The sequence below is a fragment of the Phocoena sinus genome, chromosome 14, assembly GCF_008692025.1.
Source record: "Phocoena sinus isolate mPhoSin1 chromosome 14, mPhoSin1.pri, whole genome shotgun sequence".
In the NCBI taxonomy this organism is placed as follows: domain Eukaryota; kingdom Metazoa; phylum Chordata; class Mammalia; order Artiodactyla; family Phocoenidae; genus Phocoena; species Phocoena sinus.
This window is the reverse complement of record NC_045776.1, coordinates 67,777,005-67,791,703: the sequence shown is the minus strand read 5'-3', so window position 1 is coordinate 67,791,703 and position 14,699 is coordinate 67,777,005. Positions and strand designations below refer to the sequence as shown.

Genomic DNA, 14,699 nt, shown 5'->3' with positions numbered 1-14,699 from the left:
ATAATAATCCAATTCACCAGGTCCAGGGTTCCTACTTGACCAGTGGTCTTTTTACAGCAATGCCTAACATGTTTAGGTTTCATTGAAATAATCTACAATAAAGTATGGTTCAGGCAGTGTAACTTTAAACTCCTTGAGGGAATATAGTTTTGTATGTATCAGTTTGGTTCAAATATTCTACTAGTGGCATTTGAGAGATGAGCTACATGCAGTTATGTGGTGTTAGACTATATAGCTCCAGCAAGACAGGAATGTTGTCTTTCAGCGACTGGTTAGTGGGTAAACAAGCCAGTCTTCCTGTCCCTAATTAACTTTAGTAGTTAGTTAGAGGGTAAAGATTTAATCTTAGAAGATTAGAATTTGATGCCATAAAATACTCTTGGAGTAGGAGGTATTAATTACCTCTGCCTACAGTTCTGTCGCTACTTTGCCTGCTCCAGGAACACACCTAGTAGAAAAGCAGAGAAGCACACATTGGTGTTACAAGGCCCAGGGAAATGGTGTACAGGTATCTGTCACCTGCTGCTTTGAGTTATGGACAACCTTCTGCATTTAATAGAAATCTTGCTTTGGTTTTGCAGAGAAAGATGTTTTTATTTCTAACCATTCCATTTAGTGTTTCAGTATGAAGATAGGATATCCTGAGTGTTTAGTAATTCTCACCCATCTGTGCAGGAAATGAAAACTCAATCTACACAGGTTGTGTCCTGTGTGTTATTCCTGTTGTACAGCTGTCTCTTTCATGTGATGTCATTGAATGTAAATTAGTTGAGCCCCAGTCTTCAGATGCTTGTTCTATAATGTTGAAAGCTAAAATGTATCTGTAATTACATCTGCCTACACATCCCTAAATAGATTCTCAGCACTTGTTTTCAGTTCTAGAAAATCTGGTGATCAGGTTTTTAATTGTGGGGCAGCTGGTGGATTTTTCTTACACTTACAAAACAGAAACTCAGAGATTAAGCAAGTTTGCATTGCCAAGTACTAGGATTGGGCTCTGGTTTCAGCAACCAGGGACCTTAGGCTCTCTTGCCTACTAGTATGCTTGTGGACACGCCCCCAACCACACCAAAGGCATTCCCTTGTACTTGGCTGTAACCATGGCCTGCTTTGCCTTGCTGCTGGGGATTCTTCGAATCCCACCTCGTTTGGTCTGCTCACTCACTCTGACCTCCCCAGAGGTAGTAAACACTGGCATAGAATGCTGGCATGGGTAAAATAATTTCTATAAATTAGGGGACTCCTTTAATATCTTCTAAGTGGATTCCCAAGGAAAAGATGCACCTTGGATGATGAGGTTATCAAGTCTGTAGTTTGGGGGTTGTAACAGGTTCACTCTTTTGTGAAACATGTCCTAGAGTGTATATAATTCTGTAAGAGATTAAAACCCTTCCAAAGTGGATTAGGAGATAACAGTTAACTTTTGAGTGCTTGGGACGGTGCCTGGCATATACTAAGTGCTTATAATGCATCGTCTGTTTGAATCCTCTAGCAGCCTTTAGAGATACTATTATACCCCTTTACAGATGAGGAAATAAGTGGTAATTTATGCCCAGGGTTACCCAGCTGAACTGGTGGCAGAGTTGAACCCAGGGAGTTTGAGTCTAGAAAATCCTCTTAATCTCTATAATAATAGCAAAAGTATTGATATTTAATGGCATGTCCTTCTCTAACATGTTAATAGCAAAAGTTGTTAAGTGTTCTAGCTCTGCCATTTACTAGCTGTAATAACTGGTCAATTAGGCTGAAGAAACTGTCTCAAATATAGTAACTGCTCAGTGTTTACTTCAGGAAGCCAGGAATTGAAGCAGGCAGTAATTACGGGGGGAAAGCCTTCAGTCACTTTAAAAAGTGGCATGCTCACTGAAGTGGGATAAGTCACTACCATGGCAAACAGTGAAAACCGAGAGAGAATAAGACTTGAGGTTCAAGAAGGAATCAAAGAACAAAGACACTGCATTGTACTTTTTAACTGCACAGGTAGTTTTAAATAAATGGAGAAAGCACCTTCCAAAAGTTACACTAGCAGGGAAAGATTCCATCAAGCATTTACATAGTAAATTTCTATTTTACAAAAGATTCTTGATCTTTACTTGAACTGTACATGATGAGGGAAAAGGAGCCCCCTCAGGTAGGTGTTCTCTCTGCTTGCAGAAGCAAACTAAAGGACCTAAGATCAGAGGCAAGCCTGGGATGCCAAGATGGGTAAAGAGAAATGATAAAGGGCCATTCATTAATTCCATGTCTAAGACACTTTTCTAGTGATGCTTACGTAAATACTTCAGGGCAAACCACTGCCCTTAAGATAAAGGTACAACCTCAGAATCTCTAATTCTGGATTATAGTAATGTATCTGTGTACCCTGGACTGCTGAATGTCAAAAGACAATACTTGGGGTGACCTATGAGGTTTGAACAAATATTTTATAGAGGAATTCTCTAGGACCATACACCCTCTACTTTGGCTTTTTGAATGAAGCACAGGCTTCTGTGCTATATCTTCCAGCAGTGTAATAGTCAAGAAAAGGGCATCAGTATTGGATCACTCCTTAGACACTAATCAGCTGGGGAAAGAGTTCACTGGCAAAAGTGTCCTCCCAGGAACGGTCTACACCAAGCAGAGAGGACATGTCACTCAAGGGAGAAGGGGAACCCTCATAGCTACAGTCACTATAAGCATCCAGTAGGTAGGAAGATGGCTTCAGGCAGTGGCTGGTTGAAAGCAGATCTGAGATACCCAGCTCTGGAATGAAGTCATCTTCTACAAGTTCTTCCTTCACTGAGACAGTGAATTCAGGGTGATCTTTCTCTGAGGGACTGGAAGGTGCTTCCTCAATTTTCACTACCACATTAGCTTGGCTCTCTGTCTCAGAGGGTATCTCTAAGACTAGGGGCTTTGTATATATGTGGTCAAAACGAATCAGTTCATTAATGGCTTCCAGCTTGGCTGATGACGTCCCCAGGGATGGAGAGGGGGGTGCGGGTAAGGAACTGGGTCCTTCTGGGTCGACTTCTGGGAGCTGCTCCAGGCTGGCAGACTCTGGAGAGGGACATCTGAAGAACATAACTGGGTCCAAGTTGAACAAAATGCCCAACAGGATATCAGACTGTAAAAGGAAAATTAAATGGAGTTCAACTATTAGAATGCACTGAGAATCTACCTTAGTGCTAGGTTCCAAAATGTAAATTAATCATTAGGCTATAGGATGACCTCCAGGACCCACCAGACCCATTTATCTATACTCCACTCCATGTCCTAAACCACCTGGAAATAGGAAGGTAGTTAATGTTCACCTCCAACTCAACCGAAACTACCTTCTCTGCCCTCATATGTCTGGTTAGGAATGTCAGGCATCAAACAAATGGAATTAAATAGTTATACACCTCTTTAGTAAACCTGAATAAGCCCTACCTCAGAGTCTGAAGAGTCAACACTGTCAGAATCCACGGGGAGATGTTCTGGAGGGGTGACAACTGGGCCTGCACCTGCTGCAGAGGTGCACGTAGTCTGAGTGCTGCGGACTCAGCAGACCCGGCCACCGGCCTCACTCCATTCCCCTGGAAGGAAAGACCAAAGTGAATGAACAGCTCCAACACCTGAGAGTCCCCAGGGAAATACTTGCCAGGAAGCTGTGATTCTTGACTTTCAAGAAAGCTAGAAAACTATTCTTTAGAGCTGAAACATTTCCCTTAAACCTTTGTTATTTCCATTTTCTTGAGCCCTCCTCAAGAAGAGATAAGAAAAGGAAGGTAAGACTAACTTCATTGTGATTTTCTGTACAATGAAACATTTTTCTTCCCCAAGCAAAGATTCAGGCAGGACCAATATTCCTTTTTTTTTTTTTTTTCAGGACCAATATTCTTAAATAATATCTTACTTATATTCTCAATAAGAATAACGTTCCTAGTAATAAAGTTCTATAGTGAATTTCAGCCCAGAATCTTTTTGGATAGTAATTTTTTAAAAAGTTTGTCCTGAACATTATCTTCTGAGTAGAACTGCCCTACTGTCAACCTTAGACCACTTAAGTATTATCACTGAATTTGCCATGATTCGTAAATTAAAACCCATACATCACTCTTCTAGCAGAAAGGTGTCACTATCACAATGAATCCCTTCTCTTCTCAATCATATTCATCAAAGAACCACTATAATTTCAGTAGCATTCAAAGTCAGGTTTGACTGGCTCTCTTATCCTGGTTCTCCTTAATGTTGGCATGGTAGATATATCTTGTCGACTACTGGCATTTGTTAGTACTTGCTCTTGGAGAGTCATGTAACTTATTTTAATTATTAGGACTTAGTACTATTCACTACACTCTTGAAAAATGAATAAGTATCATTAAAGAAAGAGGTCATTCACTTAAAACCATTTCTCACATATGGCACCAAATAAAGGACATGACTTACTTTGGTCTCTGCCTCCTCTTCAGTCACTAGGGCATCCATCCCCAAGCGCTGTCTCAATTCCTGGTTCTCAACTATGAGGCCATGAGTTTTCTCTCGTAAAAGCTGATTTTCTAGCAAAAGTTTTTGGTTCTGGAAGAAAGTTCAGAAGAGGCTATTAAGACATCTAATTCTTTCACTTAAGAATCCACCTTGGGCTTCCCTGGTGGCGCAGTTGTTGAGAGTCCGCCTGCCGATGCGGGGGACACGGGTTTGTGCCCCGGTCCGGGAGGATCCCACATGCCGCGAAGCGGCTGGGCCCGTGAGCCATGGCCGCTGAGCCTGCGCGTCCGGAGCCTGTGCTCCGCAACGGGAGAGGCCACAACAGTGAGAGGCCCGCGTACAGCAAGGAAAAAAAAAAAAAAAGAATCCACCTGACAGCGTTTCACTACAGTAGGTTTCCTTTCCTTCTCCCTGGTCTTTTGGAAAACTCTATGCTTACGAAGTTGTTCACAGTGGGTATTAGAAGGCAAGGTTATAATTACAAAAAAAAAGCTATTTAGGAAGTGCCATCTCACGGGGTCACATATAACACAATGCCCCCAACTACTAATAGAGACTTCAACAAAGAGTGACTTGTGGCTTTAATTTAGATATGACGTTTAAAAAAATCCTATCTTGAACTGGTGGGTAATAATAAAAGTGGTAGTGGTGGACTGTAAAATCAACATGTTAAAAAAAAAAAGAACACCACAAATAATGCTTATGTATTCAAGATGTGTAACTGGCAACAATTTAAGTTTAGGTAACAAGTAGACCCTAGAAGGGGAAGGGAACCGTTAGTGGACTTTTGGATAAGCCAGAAAAGGTCTCAAGTTTAAGCAATGATTACCTATCTGCTTTTACTAATTTTTTAGTACTGATAAAACATTGTTGTAATTCACCAGCTTTGAGATAGAGCTAGCACCAAATGCCAAGAGGGTCAATCATTTCTGCTCTCATCAAGCTTCACCACTTAACCAACTACCTATCTACCCTAACTTAGATTAACTAAAAGTTTAACTTTTAATTATATGTCCAATTGTATTCTAAAGGAGATGAAGCAACCATTAACCAAGGGAAAGATATACAATGGATAAAAGATACGAGTTTGGCCTTAAGTATTTTTACCTCTTCTTCCAAATCTACCACTTGTTGCTCCAGCTCACTCATTCGAGCTTTCTTTCGGTCTCTGGCAGTCTGAGCGGCTACTCTGTTTTTCAGTTTCCTGAGAACAGAAAGAGATATACCACACTGAGTCATCTCAAACCTTATTTATATCTTTATTTGAAAACTTGGCCACCTGGTGCTTTCATTTTAATTTACAGAATAAGGTAGACTAATGGTAAAATACACTTCAGGCTCCTCCCCTCAAGAAAACAAAACCAAAAAAAAAAAAAAATATCAGCCTTCTGTGGATCTAGCTTGAAGATCTACTTTACTCTCCCCCATACTGAGTCATCCACCTCCGTCTCATCCCTGGCCACAGCACAAAAGCTGGACACAAATATTATTCACCTTGCATCATAAGATATTTCCTCCTCCCCTTTCTACTCCCCCGTTGCTTCCTGACTCCAATCCCCTCAAACAGGATCCAACCTGGACTGATTAAATCTAGTAAAGGCTGCAATCGCGCTAGAACATAAACCCTCCCTCCCTAAACCCAACTCAAAAGAGGGAGAGGCTGATACGACTTTCGCCCTGGTGCTGAAAGCCTAGGACCGTGTCTACTCCAGAAGGCACTTCATAAATCACAAAAAGCACAATGATCATAAGAGAACTAACATTTACGGAGAAGTACTAGGCATTTCTCAATCTCCCCAGCAGCCTGATGAAGCAGATACCATTTTAAGGATGCAGAGGCTGAGTTTGACTAGTGAGCCTTACAGCGCTCCCAGCCCCCTTCAACAGCTGACATTTCCGTTCCGTGCGCCTCCAAAAAAAGTAGGTTAACCAATTGGCTTCATGTCACAGCCCAAGTTCAGAAAAGCTGACCACGGGTTTGTGGTCACAGCTAGAGGGCCTGGAACCCAGGTAGCCTGATACCCAGCTCTGGTTATCTCTAATGAGATAGAAAAGAAGTAAATAAAAAAGGCCTGCGCAGCTCTGGACTCCACCCAGCGCGGTGGATCTGCTAGTCCAGACTTCCTGCCCCGCCCCGCGCCACGCTGGCACCGGACTGGCCCGGCCACCAACGCCTGAGCGCTGCGGACGGTCAGCGCGGCCCCAGGTCCCTGTCTCGCCTTCGAATTCGGTCCCAGCCTTTGAATTCGGTCCCAGACCCCAGGCCCTCGCCCTCCGGCTCCGCGCCTCGACCCTCGCCCACCTCCGCAGCGCCTTCTCCTCGGGGCTCAGGTGCGTGAGGCGCTGTCGTTTGCGCGCCTGGGGCGGCCCCCCGCTCGCCGCCTCCGGGCTGGCCCCTCGCTGGCCCGGCACCATGACCGGCAGAGCCCGGCCGACCGGGGCTCCGGCGGCGGCGGCGGCGGCGGCGGGCTGGCCGGACAGAAGCAGAACTTTGGGTGCCCCGGCGGCCGGGCTCTGTGCGGCTGCCACCACCACCATAGCCGGAGCGTGTCTACGCGAGTACGCGTCCCCGCCGCCCAGCGGGCCTGTTCCACCGCGCCCAGCCTTTCAACGATCGTGGCCCTCCGCGATTGGCCAGCGCCGAGTGACGCAGGCCTATCTTGGCTCCCATTGGTCTGGCCAATCCGGAGGGGGTGGGGCCAGGGCGTCCAGCGTGGCGGCCGCTGTGCAGGGCATTTTTCGCCGGGGTGACCGGTAGGCGTAGCTCGGCGCTGGGAGGCTGTGGGGCACGGGAGGGCCGGGTCTAGGGAAGCCCCGTGCTCGTGAGGAAGGGTCCGGAGCCAGGCGGAGTTTCCTCAATAAATGGAATTTCTCCCCTAGGCTGACGCAGAGTTTAATTCCAAACTGAGAGATTTCCAGACCAATTTTTACGGAGACTAACAGATTTTTACCCGCCCCTGACAGAATTGTATCTTGTGCACCACTTAGGGCCCGGAGCTGAGCAGAAAATCGAAAGACCAGCGCGAATCGGGGCTTGGGTTAGAAAAAAGCCTGCAAAGAAATTCCGTGAAATAAGTCTTTAGGGAATGAGATCGCGCGTTTTAAAACTAGGTTTAACTCATAGTGAATGCTTAATAAATCTTACGTGGTGTTCTCTCAGAGTGGCGGGAATACGTGTAATTTCATTTTTCTTTGCATCTCTAAACTTTCTGCTATGAGCGTACATTATTATTATTATGAAATGAAAAAATGGCATGTATAAGACATGAGGGGAGGTTCAGGGCTCTTGCCCGCGTGTTGCGGCGCAAAGGGGCGGGGTGGGAGGAAGGGGGACTTGTGAAAGAGGGGCCTCCGAACGGTAGCTAGGGACCAGTTTAGACACAGGAATATTAAAATGGAGAAACCCGAGGGAAACATCCCACACGGGCATTTTCACTTTTTTGAAGCAAATTACAAAATGTTAAGTTCCCTAGAATTACAAAGCAATACGTTCTTTAATAAGTAGTTACTGCTTCCTCAATGCTCAGCACTGCTCTAGGTTCTAGGGATGCAGAGATGAGTAAATCTCGTAGCTGGTGGTTGGAAGATATGCAAAAAGTGAAAAGATAGAACCCTTCCAGGTAATTCTTCGGTGTTACTAAGTCAGGTTAGCTCTTCAATTATATTTTGGTGGGGAGAAAACAGTATGGGAAGAAGGAATGAATGAAAGCAATTCAGTCTTTCAATATATAGGCCCTTTCAAGGGCATAGTTTACGTCATTCCCAGGACTGGACTGTGAGCCTCCTAGTATTTTTCTTCTCCAAATTGGCAGAGTAATCAATGACTTTGTTTAAACTGAGCTGGCCCAGCTCAGGCCATCCTGAACACAGGCTGCTTCTGTGGACTGGGAAAGAGGTGGGGGCTAATCAGAGACCAGGACAAAACAGCCTGCCTCCTTTTTAACTCCCATCAGCCTTGAGCTAGCTGGGTCCTAAAGTGCCTGCAGGGGTGAGAGACTCACTACTGGCCCTGGGACCTTTGGGGAGAATTCTTCAGAATACCTTCTGGTTGAGACCTACTCGTTCCTGTTAAAGGACCTTGGAAAGCTGTAAGAGGTTCTGAGAAAAGTCATGTAATTGTCATGCAGTCTTTAAGTTAATATTTGTGAATGCCAAAAGAATGTCTGGCACTGTGTAAGAAATCTCAGGGAAACTAGAAGAAATTTAAATCATTTAGACATAAAAAGAAAATGCATGAGGCCTCTATTAGTCCATCATGGTGTAAATGAGTAACCATAAGGAGAAGGTACAAGATGCTGGGGCAGAGGAGAAAAAGCCAGTGGATTGCATTTTAGTCTTGGTTAATTGGGTAGAAATGGAATGTTGAAATTGACTCCCCCAGCTTTGTTTTCAAGGCTTTCATCTTTTTGATAAACATGTTAAATCATACTGAAAAACAGTAATTGAACCCAGTGCAGATTGCTGTCTGTGGAATCGTGAACACTCATGTCCAAACCTTTGAACAGTTTTATATCCTCTCTGTAACACTTCTTTGATAATTCTTGCATCAGATGCCAGTAATATTTTAAAACAGTTACTAGGCACTTGTGATAAGAGCTATAAAATGTATAAAATACAAAGTTCTTAGTCTTTGTGAAATGCAAGAAACAGTAGAACATTAAGTCTAAATAAGTAGAAGAACTACACCAAACCCAGTAGCAATCTGAAACTAAAATTCGAGAACTGATCTCTAATATGGTAGCCACTGACCACAGGTGGCTATTGATTCTTTTTCCTACCTGTCTTTTTCACAGTCTCCATTCTAGCACTCTTCACTCACATCACTCACGCTTAATCTTCCCAAGGTGCACTGCCCTGAGGTAGAAAAATCTGGGGCTTCGAACAAATAGACCAGTCAAGCTATTGGTGATGAGATTGAAAAAGGAAATGACCCTCATCACTGAGTATCAATCCCTTTCCAACTCCATTGGTTCTAATTCCTTGTTTTCAACAAAATTGATGGAAGATAAGATTGAGTTGTCAGCTGGGACTGGAATACAATAATTTTTAATAATAGGTCATTATGTGACTTGGCTTCTAACTTAAAAGATGTTCAAACAATTGAAGGACATCATTATAACAAAATGCCTTCCTTCCCCATCCATTTAGTTATACGAACAATGTTTTGGGGCACTTTTTTTAATTAAAAAAAGGAATAAAATTAATGCTGAATCCTGCCTCACTATAGCAATAAGTATTATTAATCCACTGATACATGGTGCAAAGATACATTTCCAATATTTTACTCTCTATGTTTAATAATTATCAAAATTTGGAATATTTGTTGTTTTGATAAACTTTGTAAAATATGTACTGATTTTAATTGTTATGGTAGCTCCATGTAGAATAATTTTTTATGGTTTGAAAAAGCTTTAAAATATTTAAATGTGTATATTTTTATGCAAGGTAGCCTATTGGGTAATCAATAGTAGACTTTTAAACATAAAACTATATTACATTGAGATAAAAGTCTGTAAGGAAAGTAGAATGGAAATATAACTTAAGAAAGATAAATAAGGGAAGTTTTCTGGTTCTTAATAAAGAGCTTGTTGATTTTTTTTTAACTTTTGATTTTGATATAATTTCAAACTTACAGAAAAGATGCAAGAATTGTACAAAGAGTTCCGGCAGACTCTTCACCCAGACTTTTTTTTTTTTTTTTTTTGGCTGCATTGGGTCTTCGTTGCTGCACGTGGGCTTTCTCTAGTTGCGGTGAGCAGGGGCTACTCATCGTTGCAGTGCGTGGGCTTGTCATTGAGGTGGCTTCTCTCGTTGCGGAGCACGGGCTCTAGGCACGCAGGCTTCAGTAGTTGTGGCATGTGGGCTCAGTAGTTGTGGCGCCCGGGCTTAGTTGCTGTGTGGCCTGTGGGACCTTCCTGGACCAGGGCTTGAACATGTGTCCCCTGCATTGGTAGGTAGATTCTTAACCACTGCCTCCAGGGAAGCCCACCCAGACTTTTTTTTTTTTTTTTCCCGGTACGCGGGCCTCTCACTGTTGCGGTCTCTCCCGTTGCGGAGCACAAGCTCCGGACGCGCAGGCTCAGCGGCCATGGCCCACGGGCCCAGCCACTCCGCGGCATGTGGGATCCTCCCAGACCGGGGCACGAACCCGTGTCCCCTGCATCGGCAGGCAGACTCTCAACCACTGCGCCACAAGGGAAGCCCCAGACTTTTTGCTAAGACTCACCAGTTAACTTTTTACTGTGTTTGCCTTATCAGTCTCTGTATGTATGTGTGTGTATCTCATATATGTATATATATATAGTCACCGTGTATCTCATATATTATATATATATTCACAATTTTTTTCTGAACTATTTATGAATAAGTTTCAGTTATGATGCCCCATTACTCCTAAATACTTCAGCACGTGTTTCCTAAAACCAAGGCATATTCTCATAGAGGCAGTGCAACCATCAAAATCAGGAAATTAGCATATGTAGAGATACAGTATCACTATCTAATCCCCAAACTCCATTCAAATTTCTCTGATTCTTCTAATAATGTCCTTTAAGGGAACCCTCCTACACTGTTGGTGAGATTTTAAATTGTTACGGCCACTATGAAGAACAGTGTGGAGGTTCCTTAAAAAAGTAAAAATAGAGCTACCATATGATTCTGTAATCCAACTCCTGGACATATATTTGGAAAAGATGAAAACTCTAATTCAAAAAGATACATGCACCCCGATGTTCATAGCAGCACTATTTACAATAGCCAAGGCATGGAAGCAACCTGAATGTTCACTGACATTTGAATAGATAAAGATGTGGTATATATATATATATATATACATATACAATGGAATAGTACTCAGCCATAAAAAAGAATGAAATATTGCCATTTGTAGCAATATGGATGGACATAGAGAATATTATATTAAGTGAAGTAAGAGAAAGACAAATATTATATGCTATCACATATATGCAGAATCTAAAAAATAATACAAATGAATTTATTTACAAAACAGAAACAGACTCACAGACAGAAAACAAACTTAAGGTTACCAAAGAGAAGGGCAGGGGAGGGATAAATTAGGAGTATGGGATTAACAGATGCACACTACAATATATAAAATAGACAACAAGGATTTACTGTATAGCATAGGGAGCTATATTCAATATCTTGTAATAACCTACAAGGGAAAAGAATCTGGATATATATATATATATATATATATATATATATATATATATAACTAAATCACTTTGCTGTACACCTGAAACTAACACAATGTTGTAAATCAACTATAGTTCAATATAAATAAATAAATAGGTACACAAATACTGTCCTTTAAAGTCCAGGATCTGTTCCAAGATCAAGCATTGCATATGGTGTTTATCATGCTCTTTAGTGTCCTTCAACTGGGAACAGTTCCTCAGTCCTTACACGTCTTTCTTTTTTTCATCATCATTTATTTACTTATTGCTAACATGAATTCAAAGCGAGTATGCAGATTCTCTTATTCTAGAGCAAATCAGGAAATAAAGACACAAGTGCCATCATCAAATCTTAATCTTCAGAGAACAACATCCCCACGAGGTTGGCCTGAAGACACTCAGATTCTACCAGTTTTTGAGGTGTTCCATACTTAAGTAGTGTAGGCACTGCAGTTAATTCCAACTTTTTCCTGAAGTCATTATTTGGATCTTTCCAATAAGGTTTTTCTCCTCCTTGGCAGTAGATAAACACTCATCCTTCACCAGCATGCTTCAGCCCCTCTCGTACGACTCGTTCAGCCTGCACGCAGTCGGGGCATCAGCTTTTGCCTTCAGCGTCCTTAAAACCAGAAAAATAGGCGAAAACGGTCTTGCCACTCCGAAAACGGTGCTGCTCCACCACCTGCGTGAATTCCTCGTAGCCAGACACACTCACCTCTTCGTAGCGGGCCATCGAGAGAGCGTGCCATCGGAACGCTGGAGGTGTCGGGTTCCGCCACTGCTGGGAGAGGCTCCATGCAGGGTGGGGCCTCATGTCTTTTCTTTCTTTCTTTTTTTTAATAAATTTATTTATTTATTTACTTATTTTTGGCTGTGTTGCGTCTTTGTTGCTGTGCACGGGCTTCAATAGTTGTGGCACGTGGGCTCAGTAGTTGTGGCTCATGGGCTCTAGAGCACAGGCTCAGTAGTTGTGGCGCACGGGGCTTAGTTGCTCCGCAGCATGTGGCATCTTCCCAGACCAGGGCTTGAACCCGTGTCCCCTGCATTGGCAGGTGGATTCTTAACCACTACGCCACTAGGGAAGCCTGCCTCATGTCTTTTCTGATGTTGACATTTTTGAAATGTATGGGTCAATTATTTTGTAGAATGACCCTCAGTGTGGGTTTGTCTGATGTGACCTCATGATTTATGTGTTTTGGGCAGGAATACCACACAGTGATGCTGTTTTCTTCTCGGTGCATGATATCAGGAGGCAGGAGATGTCAATTTGTCCTATAACCAGTGATATTAACTTTTGCCAATTGGTTAAGATGCTGTCTCCTAAAGTTAATTAGTAGCTTTTGTACTTATTAATAATACCTATTTTGACACTGGGGTGTCATTGCTTCTAGGTTGTCTCAGTGGATAAAACTAGGAAATAATATTTGTATATATATGTGTATACATACCCACATAAAAAGATATAGAAATATATAGATGTTTGTATGTCTATACCTATTTTTATATCGATCTATCTTATATATTAAAAACTCATGAGTGCACACCAGTAACTCCAACTCCAATTCAACACCAAAGGGTTTGTTCTAGACTTCCCTCTTTTCATGATTTTAACTCTGTTCTCTGACAATAAGGAAACAGATGCCTATTAAATTCTCATGTATACAAATGTATGTAATTAATCTATTGGCAATGGCTGGTTGAATCCTTGGCCCCAGAATATGCAAACCTCCTCACCCCAGCCAGCTATTCTTGGCCAAATCCTTGACTCATTTCCAAATGTGTGATGATGGATGGCAAATAACTGTGGTATTTCGATTCCATTGAACACAGCTAAAAGAGTGATACAAAAGTTTTACTTTAAAATGTCAATACTCTCAGCTGCATTAGAAATGACATCCATTGCAACGAATATTTAAGCTTATCATGAGAAATTTTAGATGTTTAAAATGTGGGGTGTATTTAAAATGTGGTATCTAGTTTTACTACATTATTTTAGGGACCATGTGAACAAAAAAAGTTTTAAGACCATTGTAGCAGAAGAATAGAACCAAACCATTTGGAGAGAGAAACAGAGGACAGAAGTGAGCCAGTGAGCCAGTGAGAGACAGAGAACAACAATCATTCCAAAACATATAAGAAAAGAGGAAAACACAAGAAACATGGTAAGGAGAAAACATGAAATAACATGGTAGGAACACGTCCAAATATATAAATAATCAAAAATAAATATGAATGGATTATATTCCCTTTGTAAAAGAAGGAGGCTCTGGTTTAAGTGAAAAATCCAAATTCCAGCTATATGCTGTTTATAGGAAATACACATAAAACAAAACAGCATAAGAATGGAAAATGGCTCACCAGGCAAATGTATGTAGAAAACAAGCATATGGAGCAACATTTGTATCAGACAAAATAGAATTTAAAACAAAAGCATTTAAAAAGCACAAAGAAGGGGGCTTCCCTGGTGGCGCAGTGGTTGGGAGTCCGCCTGCCGATGCGGGGGACACGGGTTCGTGCCCCGGTCCAGGAGGATCCCACATGCCGCGGAGCGGCTGGGCCCGTGAGCCATGGCCGCTGAGCCTGTGCGTCCGGAGCCTGTGCTCCGCAGCGGGAGAGGCCACAACAGTGAGAGGCCCGCGTATCGCAAAAAAAAAAAAAAAAAAAAAAAAAAAAGCACAAAGAAGGGTGTTTCATGTTGATTAAAGGCACAAGTTATGAGTCATGCATTTTATAAACATAGTAGCATAATTTTGAAATGTATAAAACAAAAACTGAAAATAAATGGTGAAATTGACAGATCCACAGTCACAGCGGGAGACGAATACACCTCACTCAGAATCAACCAACAGAGCAGACAGGAAAGATGTGAATAGCACAATTAACAAATATGATCTCACAGAGAACTTTCCTCTCCACCAGGAACATGTGAAACATTCACATTTGATGTCATTTTACTCTTGCAGAGTGAGATTGATCTTTGTGTTTCAGGGTTTAGAAATGGAATTGTTTCCAAGTTTTAGCTTTTATGAATACAGCTGCTGTGAGCACTTG

The 14,699-nt window shown here is 42.2% G+C and overlaps 1 protein-coding gene and 1 pseudogene across 1 annotated transcript; both read right to left on the bottom strand.

Annotated features, from left to right (window-relative positions):
- Positions 1-1,763: 1,763 nt before the first annotated feature.
- XBP1 (X-box binding protein 1) lies at positions 1,764-7,036 on the bottom strand. The gene is given in 6 exon segments (XM_032602608.1): positions 1,764-3,106; positions 3,412-3,519; positions 3,522-3,557; positions 4,411-4,539; positions 5,557-5,653; positions 6,752-7,036. Coding segments are annotated over 6 exon segments (1,164 nt in total). The 5' UTR covers positions 6,988-7,036; the 3' UTR covers positions 1,764-2,548.
- Positions 7,037-11,834: 4,798 nt separating this feature from the next.
- On the bottom strand, positions 11,835-12,487 carry LOC116739096 (annotated as a pseudogene).
- Positions 12,488-14,699: the final 2,212 nt, after the last annotated feature.